Source organism: Oryzias melastigma, linkage group LG6 (genome assembly GCF_002922805.2).
Source record: "Oryzias melastigma strain HK-1 linkage group LG6, ASM292280v2, whole genome shotgun sequence".
NCBI classification, from domain to species: domain Eukaryota; kingdom Metazoa; phylum Chordata; class Actinopteri; order Beloniformes; family Adrianichthyidae; genus Oryzias; species Oryzias melastigma.
The window spans coordinates 3624584-3645768 of NC_050517.1; the positions used below are offsets into that span (position 1 = coordinate 3624584).

Sequence of the window (21185 nt, forward strand, 5' to 3'; positions counted from 1 at the left end):
TGTGTTGTAAATGATTAGTTTGGTGGAAAAATACCAGCTCTTTCTGGAGGATGGAAATAAAAGTTCATGCAGCTCCACCTGCAACCACACCAAACCGGGGCCATCCTGCAGAGCAACAACACAACGGCCAGACTCACAGCTCAAGTCTTTCCTTTTTTTTATTATATATATTTCTGGATTGTCATTCTCACCAAGATGTACTGACACTTTTTAGAGCCAAAACCGGCTAATAAATACAATGAAATGTTAAAATGCACAATTGAATTTCAAATACAATATTCATCACCAAAATGTGTGTGACCATGAAATATGTTCTGCCTCTGCAGGCCACAACCCACAAGGTTATCAAAGAGGTCAGAGGTCACGTGACCCTGTCAGAGCTGCGACACAAACCTGCTTAAATAAAAGAAATACTTCTAAAGAAATGGCAATTTTTACTGGAGCCCGGCACTCAAACGTATGACCTCTCACTGACTATTGTGTCTCAAATCAAACAACAACTTCACATTAGTCAATACTAAAAAAAAACAAAAAAACATTGAATTTGTATCAAGTGCTTAGGATGTGTGACAAAAAGAAATGCATGAGGATTACAGTTTCCTGTATATCAGAACTCATTGTTCAGTCCCAGCTGGAGGTTTTCCACGCGATGTTCGGAGGACTCGTGAAGCAACTAAACAGGGCTCCCAGAAAAGTTAAAACATGTTAGGAATTGTAGAAAAGTCTGGAAAAATGACACAGCAAAAACAGGTTTACAGAGAAGAATGTGACATTTGATGAAAGCAATAAAAACGCAGAGCAACGCTGACTGGAGGAAAGAAAAACATCTCGACGGTGGAAAAAGCGTGTGGTGGCTGCCACTGCTCCGGACTCCTCTCTTCTTTTTATTGTTCACCTCTCTTACTTTCTAGAGTTGCTGCCCAATTTGTCTGGATTTCTTTTATTCATTTTGCAAAACACAAGTGTTAAAATAAACAAGCTAAAAGTAAAAAATGATTTTGTAGCGATTCACGCACAGAACGAGGGAGGGATCTGAACATTTTTCCTTTGACGCCGAGAGAGAAAAGAGATAAATGCCTTTGGCCTGATTTAACCCTAGAGCACCATCGGCGGGGGGGTTTCACCCAAGCAAAAGTACTGACATGATTTCCAAAATATGGCATGTTTCTGAGTGTCATGGTCTCTGGGTAAAGTCCTACGTGTCCCAGGAATGAGTGGACCAAAGACCAAGTCTCCAGTATCATTATTATTTTTTTTCATAATTTTTCCCTCATTTTCAAGCATGTTTTTAGGATCTTCCTATGGTTATATTTTCCATTTTCTTACATAAACCACAAAAATATAAGAAAGCTACTCTAATTTATCATGTGTTGTCACATTTGGATCTATTTTTTATGACAAATACTTTTTATTGGGCATATTATATCGGGTAAAAATTATCCAGCAAAAGTGATGGTGTAAGTTTTATAGCGAAAGAGTTCTAGGGTTAAAGAGACAGACGCTGGCACTGCGCTGCAGCGACTGCATAAACGTTTGGCCCCAAGGATCTAAGGGCAACGTGGTTACCACAGCACCAATGCAGTGGCGAGGAGAAGAGCCGGAGCTTTCCACGCCGCCGCGCTTCATACCTGTCAGAGTTAAAGGGCTGCATGTGTGACCGAGTGTAATGAAGACGTGTTTTCTCTGAGCTCTGCCTGGATCGAGTGTGAAGGGGAGCCGGCATTTACTAAAGACAGAGCCCGTTGTGTCGGATAGAAAAAGTTATAAGACTTTTCTGCAGCAATAGAAATTAAGACTACGACATCCCAAGTAGATGTGAATGTTTGGCACATTTGAAGAATATCTGTACAGAGTCTGGGTAATTCCTGACCTATCATAGTAATAATAATAATAATAATAATAATAATAGTAATAATAGGGGATTGTCCTCCCTTTAGTTTGTAATTAATACCTGAGCTGGGATATAAAAAAAGAGAACTGTAATGGGATGCAAGCAGTTTGCAGAGGGAAAAAAAGGATGTAGCATTCAATTTATATGAAAAAGTAAGACTATAAGATTACAAGACCTAGGATTTATATTAAAAACTTTTCAGATTTCAAGTTCGACAGTCCAGAGTTTTACAGGCAGTGACCTGTCAGAGAGCAGAAAACAAGTAGGGGGGGGTCAACTCTAAATAATCAAACTAAAGCACTCCTTTAACATTTAAGACCAAATAGCTGTCAAAGAACAGTTTCTAACGCTTCATGCTCTTTCATCCAAACCACACAGCCATGTGTCCGTTGCTCGTTTGTTCGTCGTCCCGCTTTCCCACAGTCCTTTTCTAAAGTCCACGTCGCTCCGTTTAAGATTGTCGTAGGAAACTGAAGCTCATTGTCAGCTTGATCAGAGGATTGTTCATCTGACACTGAGCGCCGTTCTTCCATTTTATGAGCATGTCTGCAGAGTTCCTCTTCCTGCTGGGCATTCGTTCTCTGTGCGTGGAGTCCTGAAAGCATGCCTCTTGAAGGAACTGTCCTTAAAAGATTTGTTGTTTGGGTGGAATAGGACTTGTTGGATTGTTTTGATGTTTTTTAACACCTTAAACCCTGAGCATGCTCAGTTGGCACCGACGGCCTCCTGCGTCTCGTGGTCGCTGCTATAGTCTGACTTGGGGTCATCCTCGAAGTCCTCGTACATGTCCATGTCCTCGTCTCCGTTGGCGGGGTCACCGGGCAGATCCAAGGAGCCGACCCCACCGCCGTTGCTGCCCCCGCCCCCGCCGGGCTCAGACTTCACCTTGAACGTGCTCTGAATGACGGGGACAGTCGGCTCTGGGCTCACCGAGTTGCTTGAGCAGTCTGAGGTCAAGTGCGGGGACCGCGTGGCAGCTGTTGCCATGGTTATGGCGCCCGGGTAGACTCCTACACCTCCTGTGCTGTTGCCCAGAGAGATAGGTGGCTGAGGCCTGAGCATGAAAAGAGAAAAGACGAAGAAATCAATGATTGTTTAAATGAGGATTAAGAAGAAAAAATAACAGACAGTAATCTGATTAGACCACAGGTCAAACTCAATCCCACAGGGGCCAAAATCCAAAACACACTTTAGGTCACGGAACAAACACTCTAAAACTACATGTTAAAAATTTAAAAATGTAACTTTTTAACATAATTATGAACTAGATATATAGAATTACCTGTGATAATGCTAGTGTGAATGATGTAAGCTGAATTTGGCCACTGAAGATGCTGAAATTGAAAGCTAAAAACGCTGAAGCTGATAGCCAGCTAAAATATTAGCTAGATGCCAAATTATCCTAATAAGACCTAAAAGAAAGAAACTTTTTAGCCAAAACAGCTAGCATGTAGCTGAAATATTAGCTAAACTCCAAAATAGCCAAAACAATCTTAGTAAATTCCAAAATAGTACAAAAATCTAGGAGAATGGCAATGTTTAAAACTTTAAACTGTAACTTTTTAACATAGATACAAATAATAAAAAGCAGGAATATTATTCCAGAATAAATCAACTTAAACCTTAAATAACTTTCAATATTTTACACTCCATTAAAAATATATTTTGTCAAAATTATACAAGTTAGAAATGAGCACAAGATAACATCGGGTCATTAATAACAATAAAATAAGATGATCTGGAGGGCCGGATCTGGCCCCCGGGCCTTGACTTGGACACGTGGGTTAAAGAACAAGAACAACAAGGACAATAGCCTCATTGGTCATTCCTGCCCCAAAGTAGTAAAGTATGAATAAAAACATGATTTTTTTTTTCTTGATCTCTAAGTAAATCAAAAGCATGAAAAATGTGTTACCTTCAGAAAAAAACACAATACCAACCTAATTTAAATCTTAGTGCTTGTTATAAATAAAACCCATTGCAGCAAAATAGTTTCCTTTTTTATTCCGAACTTGAGGTGAATTTCTAATGAACTCCTGCCGCTCTGCAGAGACTATGTCCTAGAAAACGACACAGGTTTTCCCAAAAACAAAATCATTATGGTTAATGGCCCACTGGGGACACTTTGAAAACAGATGTGACTGATGCGGGACGTTAAAGTCCCCCGATGATTTTTTTATTTACAAAAATAATTCCAAATAGTGTTTTAATTATGATTATGAAAATCCCACAACCTAAATGTCTTAAAAAGCCATTTCTCATATTTATCTGAAGCCTTTTTTCCAAAAATCTCCTGTCTGATTCTTATAGCTCTGTGTCTCTCTAGCATAAATCTTCACGGCTGCTACATAAAAACATCCATCAATCTGGGTAATGTCCAGCCGTATGGTTCTGATCCAGATGTCAGCTGGGACGAGGAATACTCAGAAATGCAAAAATAAAATGATTTCTTATTACATTTGTTCTCTTCCATCAGGAAAATGTCACACGGACATGTTAAAAACTAAAAAGACAGGATTTTCATTGGAGGGGGACTTTAAAGACACTGTACCCAAAACAGGAAGTTCTCTTTGAAGAAGCTGCTTCTTAACTCAGAACAAACATTTGTTTGAGCATGTCTCAGCACAGAGTCATACCTGCCAGCTCCCAGCAGCATATGGTAAAGAGCTCGCTGGGATGTAGATGCTATGAGGCTAAGAGCTCATCTTTAAAACAGGCCCTCTGGCTCCTCACATCAACCTCATGAAGCAAAGAAAGGCTGCTGTCCGTCACCTTCCTCGCTCTAGACTTTTCCCACTCCGTCTCTTGATGTGCTCCATACGCTCCAACAGACTCATATACATAATAAATGCTTTAAAGCCCCTCAGCTTTAATCATGTCGACTGTGCCAGAGACTCGAACCCAAAGTCCAGGCCTGGAGAGTGGGAGCGTTTTTAACATTTCCTTGACCACACGCATGAATGTGGCGTTCAGCCTGGGATGTCTGCCTCGCTCCCCGTTCCCACTTTAACATCTGCTTACAGACGATATTCCACTCCGTTTGTCTGTGTCCAATTTCACTGGCCGCAAGCAGCCGGCATTGTCCTAATTTAATAAATGACAAGCTATTAAAAATGTCTCCTATTGCAGTCGGCCTCTGTTAAACCCATCTCCAACACAAGCCGCTGTGATGCCTTTAAACACTTCCACGACTGGTTTCTATTAGGACAGTGCCACTGTTTTCCCTGCGCAGCACACTCCAGAAAATATATTGTCCTTCAGCAACTATTTAAAAGATTTAACAGATAAAACCACAGGAGGTTCCAGACTGTTCACAAAGGCTCTATAAACCCCGATGGTCACTCCACAAGCCGCTGGCGCACAAAGGAGAGAGACCTCACAACGAGAGCACGGGTTCTTCTGAAAACGATGGAAGTTTCCTTCAAAGAATCGAAAAAATCCATTTAGATCAAAGAAACACTCAATCCTCTATTGTGCAAACAGTCATATACAGCAACTTCAATGCACGGCCATGATTTGCAAAAATTCTTTGAATTCTTTAAAAATGAGGAAAACCTTGACAGTTTCTCAAAGAAATAAGAGCAATTCAAGTGTTTCACTGATTGTCTCATAAATGATGTAACGATGAAATTTCACTTCTCTAATATAACTTTGTTAAACTTTTTAGTTGTGAAAAATATGCAAATCTTGACTTGTTACCACATCCTTCAATGCAGGGATGTTAAACTCAATCACACAAGAGGTCAAAATCCAAAACACATCTTTCATCTCGAGCCGAACAGAATAAACATTGATTGAACACTCTAAAACTACATTTTTAAAACTTTAAAACCATAACTTTTTAACATAATTACTTCTACGTCATTCTTTATAAAAATGTATACCTGTAAATAACAGGTAGATTTACCAGGTAGATCAAAGATTTTGATCTCTATTAATAACAATAAAGTGGAATAAAAAGTCACACTACGGGGAGCTTGATCACATGGCCAGACTGAAGGAAAAAAAAAATCATGCATCTCTCATAGTGTTTGGGGGCCGGTACAAATGTGGAGGAGGGCCAGATCTGTATTTTTTGGGGGCCTCTGCTTTAAAGGATCGTCTTTCCTCAAAGTGTTACCAGTCGGCTTTTAAAGGGTAACCAAACAGGGAAGTTGGAGGCAAACTCCACCCACAGGGGCTGGACTCTTATCATTACTGGAGCTGCAGATCATGACTAGAGACTTCTGAAACTTACATGGTTTAACCGTCACAAAATTAAACTGCAATACCCCAATTCAACCTGTAGGGAGCAGCACACAGACGTTTGGACTATATTTTCAAGAATTAAACTATTTTATTTTTAATGTTCAAAAATGTGTCAATGACCAGCAGAAATCTTCTTTAAAGCCCCATTTATAGAGGTCAACAGACAAAAAAAGTTGATTTAGTGTTTGGTTACCCTTTAAGGATGAAGATGCTGATTTTAGCCAAAATCAAAAATCCTGTTTCATTTCCTCAGCATAGTTTTTGCAAAGCAGCATTAGAAATCCTTTAAAATATTTCATTCGTTCACTCAAGTTCATTAGAAATTTCCTTCTGAGTTGAGGGAGCAACCGTTGGTACAGAGCAAGCCCGCCCCACTTCCCCTCCCTGTAGCTGAGTGCTCAGAGCAGAAAGCTTTTATTTTACAAATAGGATCTTTTTCAAAATGCTTTTTGTGCTTCGAATAAAGAAACACTCAGAAATGCCATATTGTGCTTATTTTTTATATCTGTCATCCATCATTTAAAAAATGGACACAAGAACTCTAAAAACACCATTTTCATTGTCTTTAAGGAAAACTTTTCAAACACACCTGAGCAGCATTTCAATAAATCATCCAAGACTGTCCTTCTGTTGAGAATTTTGCTCAAATTCTTCCAAGGTAACCCTTCAACTGCAGTTGTGGGGACACTAGCATGAAACACACTCACCCGACAAAGAACTGCCTCATCTCCTGGCGCCGGGACCGCATCATCTGCTTGTACTCCCCGATGCGCAGCTTTTTGCCGTCGATGATGCAGGTCCTCTTCGGCCGGGGCTTGTACTTGTAGTTGGGATATTTTTCCAAGTGGATCTTGCTTAGGCGGGCTTGCTCCTCGTAGTAGGGCTGCTTCTCCTGATTGGACATGGCTTTCCAGCGAGAACCTGGTCGCACAAATGACACATATTTAAGGTTACAGGAGAGTTCACGAATGTTTTTGTGAAACGTTATATTGAGCAGGTAAATGTTTACAAACCAGATGGTGGTTGTACCAGTTCATTTCCTCCCAATTATAACAGGCAGAACTTAAATGCCCCAAATCTACTCAGAACACATTAAATCCACATTCATGCATGTGCGTTTGTCCATGATGTTCACACTGGACTGTCCAGCATCGCCATCCAATACCAGCGCTCGTCCACCACCCACAGCTGGAACACGCTTGGTGATAAAATGTCACGGTGGTGCTAACCTGGGGAATCTTGCACCAGTTTTTTTCTTCACAGATCAATTCTGCAGCATGAAAAACTGTGTCATATACTTCTGTTTGGGTACAAACTCCAATTATTAACCCTTTAACTCTGGAGCTCCAGTCTTTATGTTCTTTGATTTACTGTCATTTTTTCATTGTTATCACAATCGATCAACATAATCCCTGTAGATTCTGAGGGGGAAAAGTGGGAATCTACTGGAATTACAGTTGAAAAGTTACTGTATGCTAAAGATTTAGTGTTTACGCGTCATTGGCCATGGCTCTGGTGCTAAAGAATTAATTTCTCCTCCATGATCAATTTCAAACAGTTGGCACTTCTGTGACTTAAGAGGGATCTGATTGGTCGAAGTTCAACCTGGTTGAACTTTCCGTGGAGATGCGTTTTTCACGTAGAGCCCGGAAACAGAAGGAACTTGCTTTGCGACACGTGAACACCAGAAGCACGTTCACATGGACTCGTCAGTGGAAGCGGCAGCATGAACACTCGCTGCCGGTGGAGGTGTGGATGTAGCCTCAGTACTTCTTCATTTTAAATCCTGAACCATTGCCTTCAGCCGGCTTGACTTAACCGACTGTACTGGAGATCTCAGCTCTTTGGTTCACTTTGGGTTTGGGACAGGGGAGCAGCTCATCTGGTGAAGCGCCGTCTTTCACTTGCATTGAACACTATTACTGTGTAACGCCGCGGTTAAACATGGTTTTTAATCATTTTTAGCTCTCTTCTGTTGCCTTAAGCAGAATCAAGAGGTGCTAAAACCTGGTTGACACTGGACGCAAAAGCGCAGTGGAACGAGGCCGCTACCATTCGGCGCCTTTGTTAACCTATGGTGTGGTTCACACCAGAAGCGGGGCGCCGCCGTCCTCCGCGGTAGGCTAATGCCGTCTGGTCTATTTTGTGCTTGAGCCGCGAGCGATCCGCTTTTTTGGCTTTTTTTTTGGCAGGAAATGACATCAAGATACATGTGAAACCTCCACGCACTTCCACATCCAGTGTGAACCTAACATAAGTTAGCGCCTCGTTGAAACGCCACCTCTAAAAACGCCACATTGACCCAAACTTTCCTACTTCCAAATATGTAATCACTTCAAAGTTTTTATATGAACATTTTTCATGTGTTTTTTGATGAGATGAGAGGGCCGTTAAAGTATACCGAGCCCCATAAGTTGTATTAATGAGGATTGCTGTAAGTTTTGACATTTTAATGTGACCAGAAACCATTGAGCCTAAGAGGCTGTTTAAAACTCGGGAGTGGATGTCTCTGCCTCCTCTCTGCTATAGATAGAAGAATGATACATTGTGTACTCCTTTGCTCTCCAGTGAGAAGGCCTTCCTCAACAAGTGGATAGGAAAATGCTGCACATCTGTGGAGCTCTTAGACAACTGATGTATACACTCGCCTCACTGTCCTGTTTATCAAGGTTTATCACAAACTCTTCTTGTATTTTTGACACAGGAAATACAGAGGTTTTTTTCTGCTTGCCACCCACCAACTCCCCAAAGTCCAGCTGTGTTATTACGCTGGACGTGCTTTGTATACATGCAGTCATATACACATACACAACTTCAGTTTTTGTTCTCAACTCCTCACACAAACTGAACAAAGATCAAGAAACTGATCTTTACAGCTTCTTGCTAACAGCATCTCTGTTTTCATCATCCCTCTGTTCAAAATTAAGGTATAGTTTTTTATTAAAGCATGTGTGCACTTGTAAAAGCAAATGATGACGAATCAATAATGAAAGTTTTGAAACAGAAGTTAGAATCTCAGACATAGGTAGCATTCTGTAGGATGCAAAGTGCTTGAATGCAGGTTCCAATAATCAAAGGCAAACCAATTCCCTACCTGTGAAAAAGTGGTGTATTCAGATCCTCAGAAGGAACATTTACATTCATAAAAGGCTTCAACACCATCCTGGACAGCAGAACCTCAGACCCGTTTTACCAACAACCGTTATACTGAGCACAGTGTGAATGTGCTCGTTGAGCCGCTTTTCTCCTTCAGAATATACTGGAATTATTATGTTAACGGTTGAAATCTACAGTATGTTAAAGATTTTGTGTTTAAGCGTCACCAGCAACTCCTCAGGTGTTAAAGGGTTGAGGTAAAAGGCCAATAGCATTTCCGAAAGGATTTGTTTGACCTCAATTGATGCTTGAAAAAAGCTGCATGTAATATTCAGAGGAAAATCTCATTTTTTGTTAATATCACACGCTCAAAAGACAAAAAATCCAAGAACAGAATGATCTAACCGAGGATCTTGCTGATGTTGGAGTTGTGCATGTCGGGGAAGGTTTGCAGGATCTTCCTCCTCTCATCTTTGGCCCAAACCATGAAGGCGTTCATTGGCCTCTTGATGTGGGGCTCACTGGTGTTCCTGCCCCGTGCCTCCCGGAAGACACGCGCTTCTGTGATGCTACTCCCTGAGAAACACGAAAAAGGATGACAAATCTCTCCATGAGGCTTTGGTTTAGCATTCTTGAATCAAGATGTGTACTAAAAGTAAAACAAAAGTTTAGTAGAGTTAATTTTCTTCCATCTGAGACTACCTTGGCTCCTGTGTTTACTCCCCTGAATCTAAACTAAACCATGATGAGTACTTCTTAGCTTCTCCCAGCCTGTAAACAGTGGTGCTTTATGAGAAACAGGTGGGTTTGGGCAGGAATTTGCTTTAACTTTATTCTGTGACACTGCTTTGTGTTACTTTCTGCACTGTTAAAATCCTTAAAATATCTCAGAAACCAAAAGAAATGACAGCACTTCCTGCTAAAGTACAGACAGGAATATTCAGTATAATGTACATCATGTACCTAGACTGTCTTTTTTGTGCTCCAAAGTCAATATTTTATTAATGGAAAAAAAAGCGAGCAAAAGAAGGCAAACAAAGTTGTGTACCGTCCAAATCTTCTGGTCTTGTCAGGTCAATGACTCGATGGACCATCTTCCCAGCGTCCTCCCCCAGCTTCCCTAGATGTTGGCTCAGTGTCTCGTAGTGTAGTCGCTCCTTAAATATCATAAGAAGAAAATGTCAACAAGTGACGATGCACATAAGATTTTAGGGACGAAAACAGAGGTGTGGTTTTGACACCATATGTCAGCTGCTGCTGGACTCAGTTTTGAGCTTCACATCCTTCACTCAATGCTTTTGTCACAACTGCCCTTCTGGGTGGATATGGGCTGTCTGGGGGCAAACAACGGGAAAATCTGTACGGTGCACACATGAAATTTAAAGGTTGTAGACCACTCAGCAAGCCTGTAGAGTGAACATTTTCAAGTACATTGTTTCTATGGGCATGCTGCGGGTGACAGATCATGTGAACACTTGAACTACATGTAAAAAGGGTAGGTAAGGGTAGGGTAGGGGATACACAGGATTGTCTTTTAGTTTTTCATTTTTTCAAGCCCCCAAACAATGGTCTCTAATCAGGAACTCCCGGGCCAAGGGCACACTCCCTCGACCAAAGCAAAACAATCCGCTGAAGGTGCGATAAGCAGAGCCCGTTGTCATGGAAACCTGCATACCTCCCCTCTCCATGGCCCTTTCCCTAGATTGAATGTCTTGGTGACTCTCTTTCTTGCTTCCCCCTAACGGTGCCGTAGAGCGCTGTGCAATCACGCCAGGCTGGACGTGTGGGAGTGTGTTTGTGGACCTTTTTATCTTTGTTAAATCAGTGTGCTTCTATGTTGATGTATTTTTGCTCTATGACGTTCTACTGCAATACAGATCAAAGATGTTTGATTTTTTGTCCTTCCTGTACCCTCTTCATGTGTCTTTTCTGGGGAATTGTGATGCTACATTAATGTATGGAGACATGGAAATGTCCATCTATGAATGGGACAACAATGACCAAACTGTAACAGATTTCTGTAAAATTTACTGCAATTTCAGCAGTCTGGTGTTGCATTGATCTAAGAACTCAATCGGGTGAACATGGCCTTGGCTGAAGGCAGCTGGAAGAGAGAATGCAGTAAACTAGGATAACAGGGTGAAAATGGCCATCACTCAAAACAGCTGAAGAAGTTGTCATAAGAGAACCAAAATACATTAGTATTTACCAAGTATTTTTACTACAGTAAATAAACTGGAAATGAAAATACAGAATTATTGTAAAAGGAACAATTACTGTAGGAACATTTACAGTAACTACTGCATTTCATTTTACAGTACTCTGACTGTAAAATGAAATGCAGGAGAGTTTCTGTGTACTGTGATTCATTTTACAGCTCTATTACAGTAAATCGAAAAACAGGACACAGAAATTCTACTGTATTGTGTTTTTCAGTAATTAAAACTGTAAAATTCTTCACAATAGTTACTGGAATCCAGCTGCCGGTAAGTAAAAAACAATAGATGTTGACAAGATGAAATGATTCATGATCACTTCTAAATAACTAAGTGATGAGTGTTCTGGATTATCTGGTGTTTGATCTCTAAAGTCTTTAGAATTTGTTCGCCTGTTGTTGAATTATCTGACTTTATGCCATACATTCTTCTATATTAGTGAAACATGTATGTCTTTCTTTGGATTGCCTACATATTCTACTTTCTGAATGTTTTTATGTTATAAATGTAGAATATTGGCTTTTGTTCACATTTAAACATTTACTGTAAACTCCACTTCTACAGTCACGTTCGTCTTCCTCCGATTCGGTTTTCAGGTTCTTTGTATAATTTTTTTTCTTAGACAAATAACTTCTAGAAGTAGCTTGCCTTAGGCCTTCCAGCTAAAATTACCCCAACACACTCCAGAGCTGCAGCTGAAAACATAAAGGCCTTTGCAGAGGAACCGCACATCCACACTCTGCTGCTGTTCTTCTCCCTCTTTGTTCCCTTCTTTTCTGCCTCCTCCCTCTAAGCTCTCAGACTTTTCTTTCTGGTGACGGAGGCATTTTGTTTGACGCAAAGAATGGTTGCTGGGTGAAGTCATGCCGCGGTAGCCGCTGGCAAAGCTGGTGGAACTTAGTGGCCGGAGTGTATGTGTTCCTATATGTGTGTGTTTATAGATGAGGAGTCGGTGCAGGCCAATGTCAGCACTACGGCAGGGCTGTAATCAGGCCCACCACAGAACATGTGCCTGGGCAGTGCCATGCTCACCACAGGAAGCAACCGCCTAACAAAGGACCAAAAAAAAGAAAAAAGAAAGATGGAACAAAAGAAAGAGGAGGTGGAGGATGGAAAAACTGTCAGGAGAAGGAGTCCTCAGAACCACGGAAAAACGGCATTTAGACTCATGTTTGGCTTCAAAATGGCAGTGAAAAGCTGCTGCAGGTTACGGTTCTCTTGAAGGTAGAAAATGTGTCATAAAATGCTAATAAAAAATACATTTCAAGAGTTTTGTGGCAAATCTATATCAGGAAGACATGAATAAATGCTCTTGGAGAAAGAGTCGTGGAAAAGACAGAAAGTAGTTTAGAAACAATCCAGAGCAGAGGGTCACATTTATACTAATAATTTTTAACTTCATTTCAGTTTTGGATTTGAATGTTTGTGTGGCTGTAGCATGTAGGACATGAGTGTCTTTGCAAAGAGGGCCACATATGATGCATATGTGAGGGCCAACCAATCAGCCGCACTCTTTGAACTCTTAGAAAATGCATATATATATATATATATATATATATATATATATATATATATATATATATATATATACAGTGGCGGGCCGTCAGGGCCTGCAAGGCCTTCTCTGCTGGCCTAAAAATATCTGAATCACAGACTGATATTAATTATTATTTATTTCCGTGAATACGTATTCTATAATTCCAAATGCTCTGTCTTCGTCCTGTCATTGCTGTCTCCTTGGCTGTGCTGCTTCCAGACGTGTATTTTCCTATTTAAGCATTAACCAATCACATTGCAGCACCATTTGTTGCTAGGGTCAAAGAAATCTGCCTGAAGGCCTTCACAATCAGTTCTGCGGGCCCTGTAGCATAAAATAATTGTCAACCAAACTGTTGCTTCAACCAATCAGATCTGGAGGAGACCACGTGCTAGGCCAGCTAGAAGGCCCACGGAAACGTCAGGATTTTCACGAGCTTTGATTGGACAGCTCGCAGCTCGCTCTGGTTCTGCTGACGGACACAGGTGCCGAGGAGCAGCGTGTCAGGTTTGAAGATGTTACCAGTGGAAAGCGTCTGATCGTCTGATTTTTGGTGGAAAATGAATGTCTGGGTAAAGTTGTGGCACAGTTTTGTCTGGCACGGGTAAAGGAGTTCCGTGACTCCGTTGAGCGGGAGTGAAGCTGAAATCTACGAGGCTCCTGAACGCACCGCGGGCGCGTGCAGCGCAAAATCCTCGCGCAAATATTATTTTCCAGACACAGACCTTGATCGATCACAAAAACTGATGTTTGTCTCCCTCCTCGACCACAAGAGGCTTCAGGAATACCAGAACATTTCCCGCATGCAGCCTTTTCCAGCTTATTACAGCCACGGAACACTTTCCATCTGCGAAACGCACGGATTCTGCACGACAGAGTGATTGAAATCTTCTTGAGGATAGAAAGGATGGATTTTGTGTTTAAATAATCTGGATTTTTGGTGAGTAAAATTTTGCTGTCTCCCTACATAATATTGAAATTTTATCAGGTTATTTTTTATGCTTTCGGTGTGTGTGTGGCAGTTGTACCTGCAGTAGTAGTTTTATTGCCATAAAATAGTTAATGAGGGTTGGGTTGATTCGGATGGAGCACTACTGAAGGCCTAGGTGTCAAATGCACTGCCCGCCACTGTATATATATATATGTTCCTGTCGTTTGACCCTAAAGGTCAAGTGACCACAGGTTGTGTCCACATGATAATGACGGATTATATTGTAGTCTATCAAGCACTGGGGGTCAAATATTTTTGATTTTATGACGGGAGCCAGCAGACTGGTCGTCATTTGGACGGCGATCAAATTTGGCCCATGGGCCGGACTTTGGACATGCTTTTTGTCTGTAAAAACACAAACATGGACCTGGTTTAGGAGCTGTTTGGGCTTTATCCTCGTTGGTTTTAAATTGTGGACCGCTGCCCCTGCACAAGAAATAAAGAAGTTTATTTTGCCAAACAAACAAAAGAACCAGAAGACAAACAGAGTTTGAAAAATCCTCCTAAAAATGTTGAAAACAGTCACACTGAGCTGCTGCAGTCCTTTTATTTTTTTTAGAACACATTGCGGCTGAAGGTACAATTTTTAATGTAAGAGTCATTCAATCCCTTTTGTTCTGCTTGGTCTCTTCTCCTTCTGGCGTCTGTCTCTCAGCTGTTGCCACGGCAACGCTCCAAACTTTGGGCTGCATGTGGGTGCACTTTTTTTCCCTTCTTCTTTTAATCCATACCGTATTGAGCTCATTACCACAGTTACAACTCGCCCTCTGCCAGCACGGTCTGCTTTAGCTGACCCGCAACCGTTTACTGTCTCCTCCCGGACCGATCACATTTGGCAAGCTCCTGTGTCCCCCTCCTGCCGCTATCGCTCCTCCTACTTTTCATCTGTCTCTCCTTCTCCATGCTTTATAATGTGTGATGGAGCTGTCAGTCAGCACAATTCTATTTTTTTTCCTCCCCCCTTTCTCTTTCTTATTACCACTCCTCCTATTCAGGGCCTTTATTACCAGCCAGCAGTCCTCCACCACTCAAGGCTGCTTCCCTCTAAGAAGGAGACATTCAACAGTCTATTTGCAGGTGCCAGACTCACTTTTGTAAGACGCATTATTAAAACGTAGACGTTTAGGCTTCAAACATAATGGTAAGCTTTAATCAACACTTGAAACTGTCAGAGGTGTTGGTTTCTTTCATTAAAGGACAAATTTGACAGTCTTTCTTTCTTTATAAATTGTGCTTCAGAACCAGGACGTTTACACGCAGTGTTCAGACTGCAGATGAAAGAAAAAATAAAGGATTTTTATTGAGGTTAGAACGTAAAAAGTACTGCATTTTCTACATTATAAGCAGCCCTTAAAAACCTTCATGTTTTTCCCCCAAAAACGACTGTGGTTTTATAACCCGGAGTGCGGTGAATTCATTCTGCTTGTGCTGTCTGATGTCCAAGCAACTTTGAGAAGTACACAGCACGGCAATCTGAGTGTTACTGTCAACGCGGCTAACATGTTGGACTGGGCTTTTTTAGGTGTTGTACACCGGTTGTCCCCTACCTTTTGGTGGTTGACGACCGGTCAACCCCCCCACCCCCAACCCATGGGCTGGGGGTGGGGGGTAAATGTAATAATAAACAGCTCTGATAATAGATTTGATCATCATTTAACTCAGTCATCTGACGAGGGCATTATGGAGGATTGATAAAACACATAAGATCTCTTAATTCAGTATCATGTCAGAAGTGGTTAAAAACGAGTTTATTTTACTATTTATAAGATCATCTCATTAAAAAAGAAATAAAATGTAAACAACAAATTAATTATTGATGCTGAATAGGAAATAAATCCGACTACTGTGAAGCTTCATGCAAAAGCTTCAAGTGAAACATTTTAACACAAAAACATTTTTTTTTAGAAAACAGAAGATCTCAAACTCATGACTATGACTGAGCACCCCCACCCCCCTTTCCTCCCCCTGCACACTTACTTGCACGTACAGTGCAACTCTCCTTTTCTCCCCTTTACCCCCACCCCGCCCCTCTCCTGCTCCTCTTTGTGTTATGGCAGTCCTCACAGGAATCGTGTTAATAACTTCTCTGAAATGTTCATCTAGATGGATAAGATTGCTTGAGCATTTCTGTGACCGTTCAAAAGATTAGATCTGTTCGTGAGAGTCACATCTGTATGTCTGTTTGCCGCGGCCCGGTGGTTGGGGACCACTGTGGTACAGTGTTGGGAGTTATTGTGAATATGCTAACACAGCTAACACTCATTATCATGCCAAATGTTGCAGTGTCAGACTGTAATTTCTTTTTACATATATTTTTTTATATATATAGGGGTAGGGGGCGCTCAATCGTAGTCATGAGTTTGATATATATATATATATATATATATATATATATATATATGTGGCGGGCCGTCAGGGCCTGCAAGGCCTTCTCTGCTGGCCTAAAAATATCTGAATCACAGACTGATATTAATTATTATTTATTTCCGTGAATACGTATTCTATAATTCCAAATGCTCTGTCTTCGTCCTTTCATTGCTGTCTCCCTGGCTGCGCTGCTTCCAAACGTGTATTTTCCTATTTAAGCATTAACCAATCACATTGCAGCACCATTTGTTGCTAGGGTCAAAGAAATCTGCCCGGAGGCCTTCACAATCAGTTCTGCGGGCCCTGTAGCATACAATAATTGTCGACCAAACTGTTGCTTCAACCAATCAGATCTGGAGGAGACCACGTGCTAGGCCAGCTAGAAGGCCCACGGAAACGTCAGGATTTTCACGAGCTTTGATTGGACAGCTCGCAGCTCGCTCTGGTTCTGCTGACGGACACAGGTGCCGAGGAGCGGCGTGTCAGGTTTGAAGATGTTACCAGTGGAAAGCGTCTGATCGTCTGATTTTTGGTGGAAAATGAATGTCTGGGTAAAGTTGTGGCACAGTTTTGTCTGGCACGGGTAAAGGAGTTCCGTGACTCCGTTGAGCGGGAGTGAAGCTGAAATCTACGAGGCTCCTGAACGCACCGCGGGCGCGTGCAGCGCAATATCCTCGCGCAAATATTATTTTCCAGACACAGACCTTGATCGATCACAAAAACTGATGTTTGTATCCCTCCTGGACCACAAGAGGCTTCAGGAATACCAGAACATTTCCCGCATGCAGCTTTTTCCAGCTTATCACAGCCACGGAACACTTTCCATCTGTGAAACGCACGGATTCTGCACGACAGAGTGATTGAAATCTTCTTGAGGATAGAAAGGATGGATTTTGTGTTTAAATAATCTGGATTTTTGGTGAGTAAAATTTTGCTATCTCCCTACATAATATTGAAATTTTATCAGGTTATTTTTTATGCTTTTGGTGTGTGTGTGGCAGCTGTACCTGCACTAGAAGTTTTACTGCCATAAAATAGTTAATGAGGGTTGGGTTGATTCGGATGGAGCACTACTGAAGGCCTAGGTGTGAAATGCACGGCCCGCCACTGATATATATATATATGAACAAATAGATAAAAACACTCTCCTGATAAGAGTAAAACCCCAAACTGAATATATATATATAGACATTAAAAAAAATGACAGTCCAACACTGCAACACATTAGCCACGAGATAAGTGTTAGCTGTGTTAGCATGTATATATTTGATTTTCAGTTTGTGGTTTTGTTCTTACTATATCAGGAGAGTGTTCTTGTTTGTTTCTTTATGTACAGCACTTTGAGATGTATTTTTATATGAAAAGTGCTTTATAAATAAATAAAAATCAAACCTATTTGTCCCCGAATTTTGTTCCAATTTTCTTAAAAAATATTCTTTTGTCTTTTTTTTTTTTAAGGTGATGCCCCTATTAAGTGGGTCCTGGATTAAATGGTGTGTTTCAAATTAGCAAAAAAACATAAAGGGTGAAGGGGTTATAAATAGACACATGTTAAATATAAAGCCTCTAATTCTTGTCAGTTTCTTTCAAATTACATTTCATGTTGTTAGTGTTTATAAATGTATTCATTTAAATAATACCTAATATTAATTATTAACTGTAACTATTGGTTTAAAAAATTAAAAACTTTGTGCAAAACAGATCTTCAATTCCTCACTGAAAACATTCAGTTAAAGATCCTTGTTTTAACATAGTGTCTTGTAAATGTGACTGACTTGCACTCCCTACAGGTAACCCTGTTAAATAAATAAATATGTAGTTGTGTTATAATAACACGTGACATGAATGACTGGAGTCTGTCATCACAGCAGATGGAAGCGGGTAATAATGTGTCAATCTTTCAGAAAACCACCAGTTTTCTTTAAAGTGGGCTCGTGTTGTATTTTTTTCTAACTGTTGAGCTAAAAACTCCACACACAGGGCCGTTTGCACACAAACACACCCACAGTCGCACACAGGGCTATTTCGGTGAGCTTTGGCAGCCGCAGGCCAGCTGGAGGCAGCGTAAGCGTAAGGCGATACTCAACAATGCCACTGACTGGCCAGGCCGCTGCTCTGTACACCCGCTATAATGACATTAACATGGCCAAGGCCAATGCAGAGTCAGGGCGCACACACACACAACACACAAAGGAGCACAGGATCACTTTCAGCTCTGAGGGAAATGTGTTGTCGATGCTAGAAATGAAAGCTGCAAGGCCAAAAATACACAGACAGCGAAATAAAGACAAACACATTCAGACGTCACGGCAAGTCGAATCAGCACGAGCAGTAAACAGCTCAGCATTAAGCGTTACACTCAGATATTATTTACAGCACTTGCCTCATTGCCTTAAAAGACGCCAAATGTGCTGTGTTCATACAATGTCATAAAACAGAAAGGCGTTCCACAGAGGAGAAACCCGGAGAGGAATGCCTTCAACACCCAAAAAACAAATCCAAGGTAAAGAAAAAGGGCTGCTCGTTCTGCCTCTGGAGGTGGAACGGGTGAGTCACTCCCCGTCTGCAGCACCTCCATCCACAAATTGTTTAACCCTTTACCTCCGGAGCTCCAGTGGTTATGTTCTTACTGTAACTTTTCGACCGTTAACACGATCAACAACATTCCAGTAGATTTTGATAGGGAAAAGCAGCAAAATCTACTGGAATTTCATCCCAGCCAGCAAGGCCAGAAGGGCCCATACGGTGTAAGGTGGGCCCCCGATTGGGTTTGTCCACAGTTTCTGTGGTGGCCCCACCTGTCATCGACCACATAGACTAGAGTGGGGACTCAGTGCGTTTATCCAGCTGCCCGGTGAACAGCATAACATGCTAGCGAGCTTCGCTGTTGCAAGTTAGCGAGTTCCTCTGTATTGAATTAGCAAGCTCTGCTGTAGTATGCTAGCAAGCTCCGCTATAGCATGCTAGCGAGCTTCGCTGTTGCAAGTTAGCGAGTTCCTCTGTATTGAATTATCAAGCTCTGCTGTAGTATGCTAGCAAGCTCCGCTATAGCAAGCCAGCTAGTTCCTCTGTATTGAGCTGACAAGCTCCGCTATAGCATGCTAGCGAGTTCTGCTATAACAAGCTCCTCTGTATTGAATTAGCGAGCTCCGGTGTAGCATGCTAGCAAGCTCCACTGTTGAAAGCTAGCGAGCTCTTCTGTCCACCAAGGTGCTATATAGCGTAGCGAGCCTACCCACTGATCGACCACTTAAGCCAGTATGGGCAAACACCGGTGGGGACACCACAGAAACAGGACAAACCCCTTTGGGACCCATATTTTCTGCACACTTTAATCCATATGGGGGCCCCTTGGCTTTGCTGGCTCGTGTTAACGGTTGAAAGGTTACAGTATGTTAAAGATTTTGGGTTTATTTGTGTTTAAGCAACACCGGTGTTAAAGGTGTTAAAGGGTTAAGCAAAGCCCTTCAGGACAAATAAACATCAAACTTTCTTTTTAAAGAAATGATGCATTATCAGCTGAGGGGACGAGGCTTTGAAGGGGCGCTGTTAGGTAACAAATAATAGACTAACAACAAAACACCAATGCTGGCTCTCATTCTACATTCGGAAACAATTAGTTTGAGATTTTCCAAATTAGCTTTATACTGCCACGCGTGCAGCTATAAACCAAACTACTGCATTTATCTGGTTTTGTTCTTATAAAATTAGTAAAATAAAAAGCTTGAAAAGTGACTTACTTCTCAGCCTAAATAAATAAAAAAGCTTATCAGCATAAGTTGCTCTGGAATTCATATTTATGAGTTTTTCAGCATTTATCAGGATAACGGCTTATTAAAAACAGTCAGTTTGGGATTCAGAGTGAGTACAGCAGTGATTTATTTTGTCAGATTGTGGATGTTTTCCTCCTAAAATGGTGAGGCAAACAAGCCCAAAAAAATGTCAAAACAGCTTATCCTTGGAGTGCACCAATCGTGACCTACTTGGGCTTGGTGGGTTCAAAGTCTCCACCCCTAAAATATTCATGAGTTGCTTTCCTCTCAGAGCTCCTCATCCTCACAAGCAACAGGCACAGGAGAGCCAGTCTAATAACACTTACGACTTTCTAACCAAACCTCTGATCCCTGATTGGAGATGTTTTGGAGTCTGGATTTCCCTGTGGACATGAAATCTGGGTACAAAGGCCGTTATCCGGCTTGAACCACAGATGAGGTGGAGGCGTGAGGGAAGGAAAACTCAGAGAGCAAAGCCTCCGGCCTGGGATCCCCCCTCTCATCCTCCTCCTTCCACTGGACTCCATTAACCCTTTAAAGGTGCATTCACACCAAACATGATTCACAGGACAAATTCGCTGGTGGTCACCTGCCAGAAAATGTGTTCCTGAGCTTGACACCGCGGTGTGGGAGGAGTGGGAGGAGCTACCAGCTAATGCATTTAGGATGATCGGTGTCTGTGGATATCTCACTTAGAATGTATGAAGACACAGATGATGTTGAGAAATAAATCAGGTTTATTGATTGTGAAGAGTTCTACAAAAACATCAGTAATCATGTCTCCATGTTTGGATTAAGATTATTCAAAGATTTTCCTGGTACAGGGGACTGTGTCTGTATTACAGCAGCTTCCACAGTGTTTCTGTGTTTCTGTGGCTGAGCTTGAAGGCTCTCTGTCTCGGATTAACTCGAGGGGGAAAAATAAAACTAGGAGACCTTTTTCTTTCTTTAATGTCTGGATGAGGTCAGAGCCAGCAGCCTCTGCACCCCACAGCAGCTCTCTGTCTGTCGGCATATCAAGCGAGTGAGCCGGATGAGCTCTGAGAACCTGAGGCTCCAATGGGTA

At 41.6% G+C, this 21185-nt stretch overlaps 1 protein-coding gene across 5 annotated transcripts in view; it reads right to left on the reverse strand.

Moving 5' to 3' along the window:
• Nucleotides 1-1334: 1334 nt before the first annotated feature.
• The window catches only part of LOC112152349 (transcription factor SOX-6), a 148575-nt gene continuing 128724 nt past the window's right edge, over nucleotides 1335-21185 (reverse strand). For 4 of the 5 annotated variants that reach the window (XM_024281866.2, XM_024281863.2, XM_036212170.1 and 1 more), the window contains 4 exons: nucleotides 10284-10392; nucleotides 9641-9811; nucleotides 6847-7060; nucleotides 2597-2945 (listed from right to left, as the gene is read on the reverse strand). In XM_024281866.2, coding sequence (XP_024137634.1) covers nucleotides 2597-2945; nucleotides 6847-7060; nucleotides 9641-9811; nucleotides 10284-10392 — 843 coding nt within the window. Of the gene's footprint in view, nucleotides 2946-6846; nucleotides 7061-9640; nucleotides 9812-10283; nucleotides 10393-21185 lie in introns of all 5 variants that reach the window. The other variant, XM_024281865.2, reaches the window with a different exon arrangement.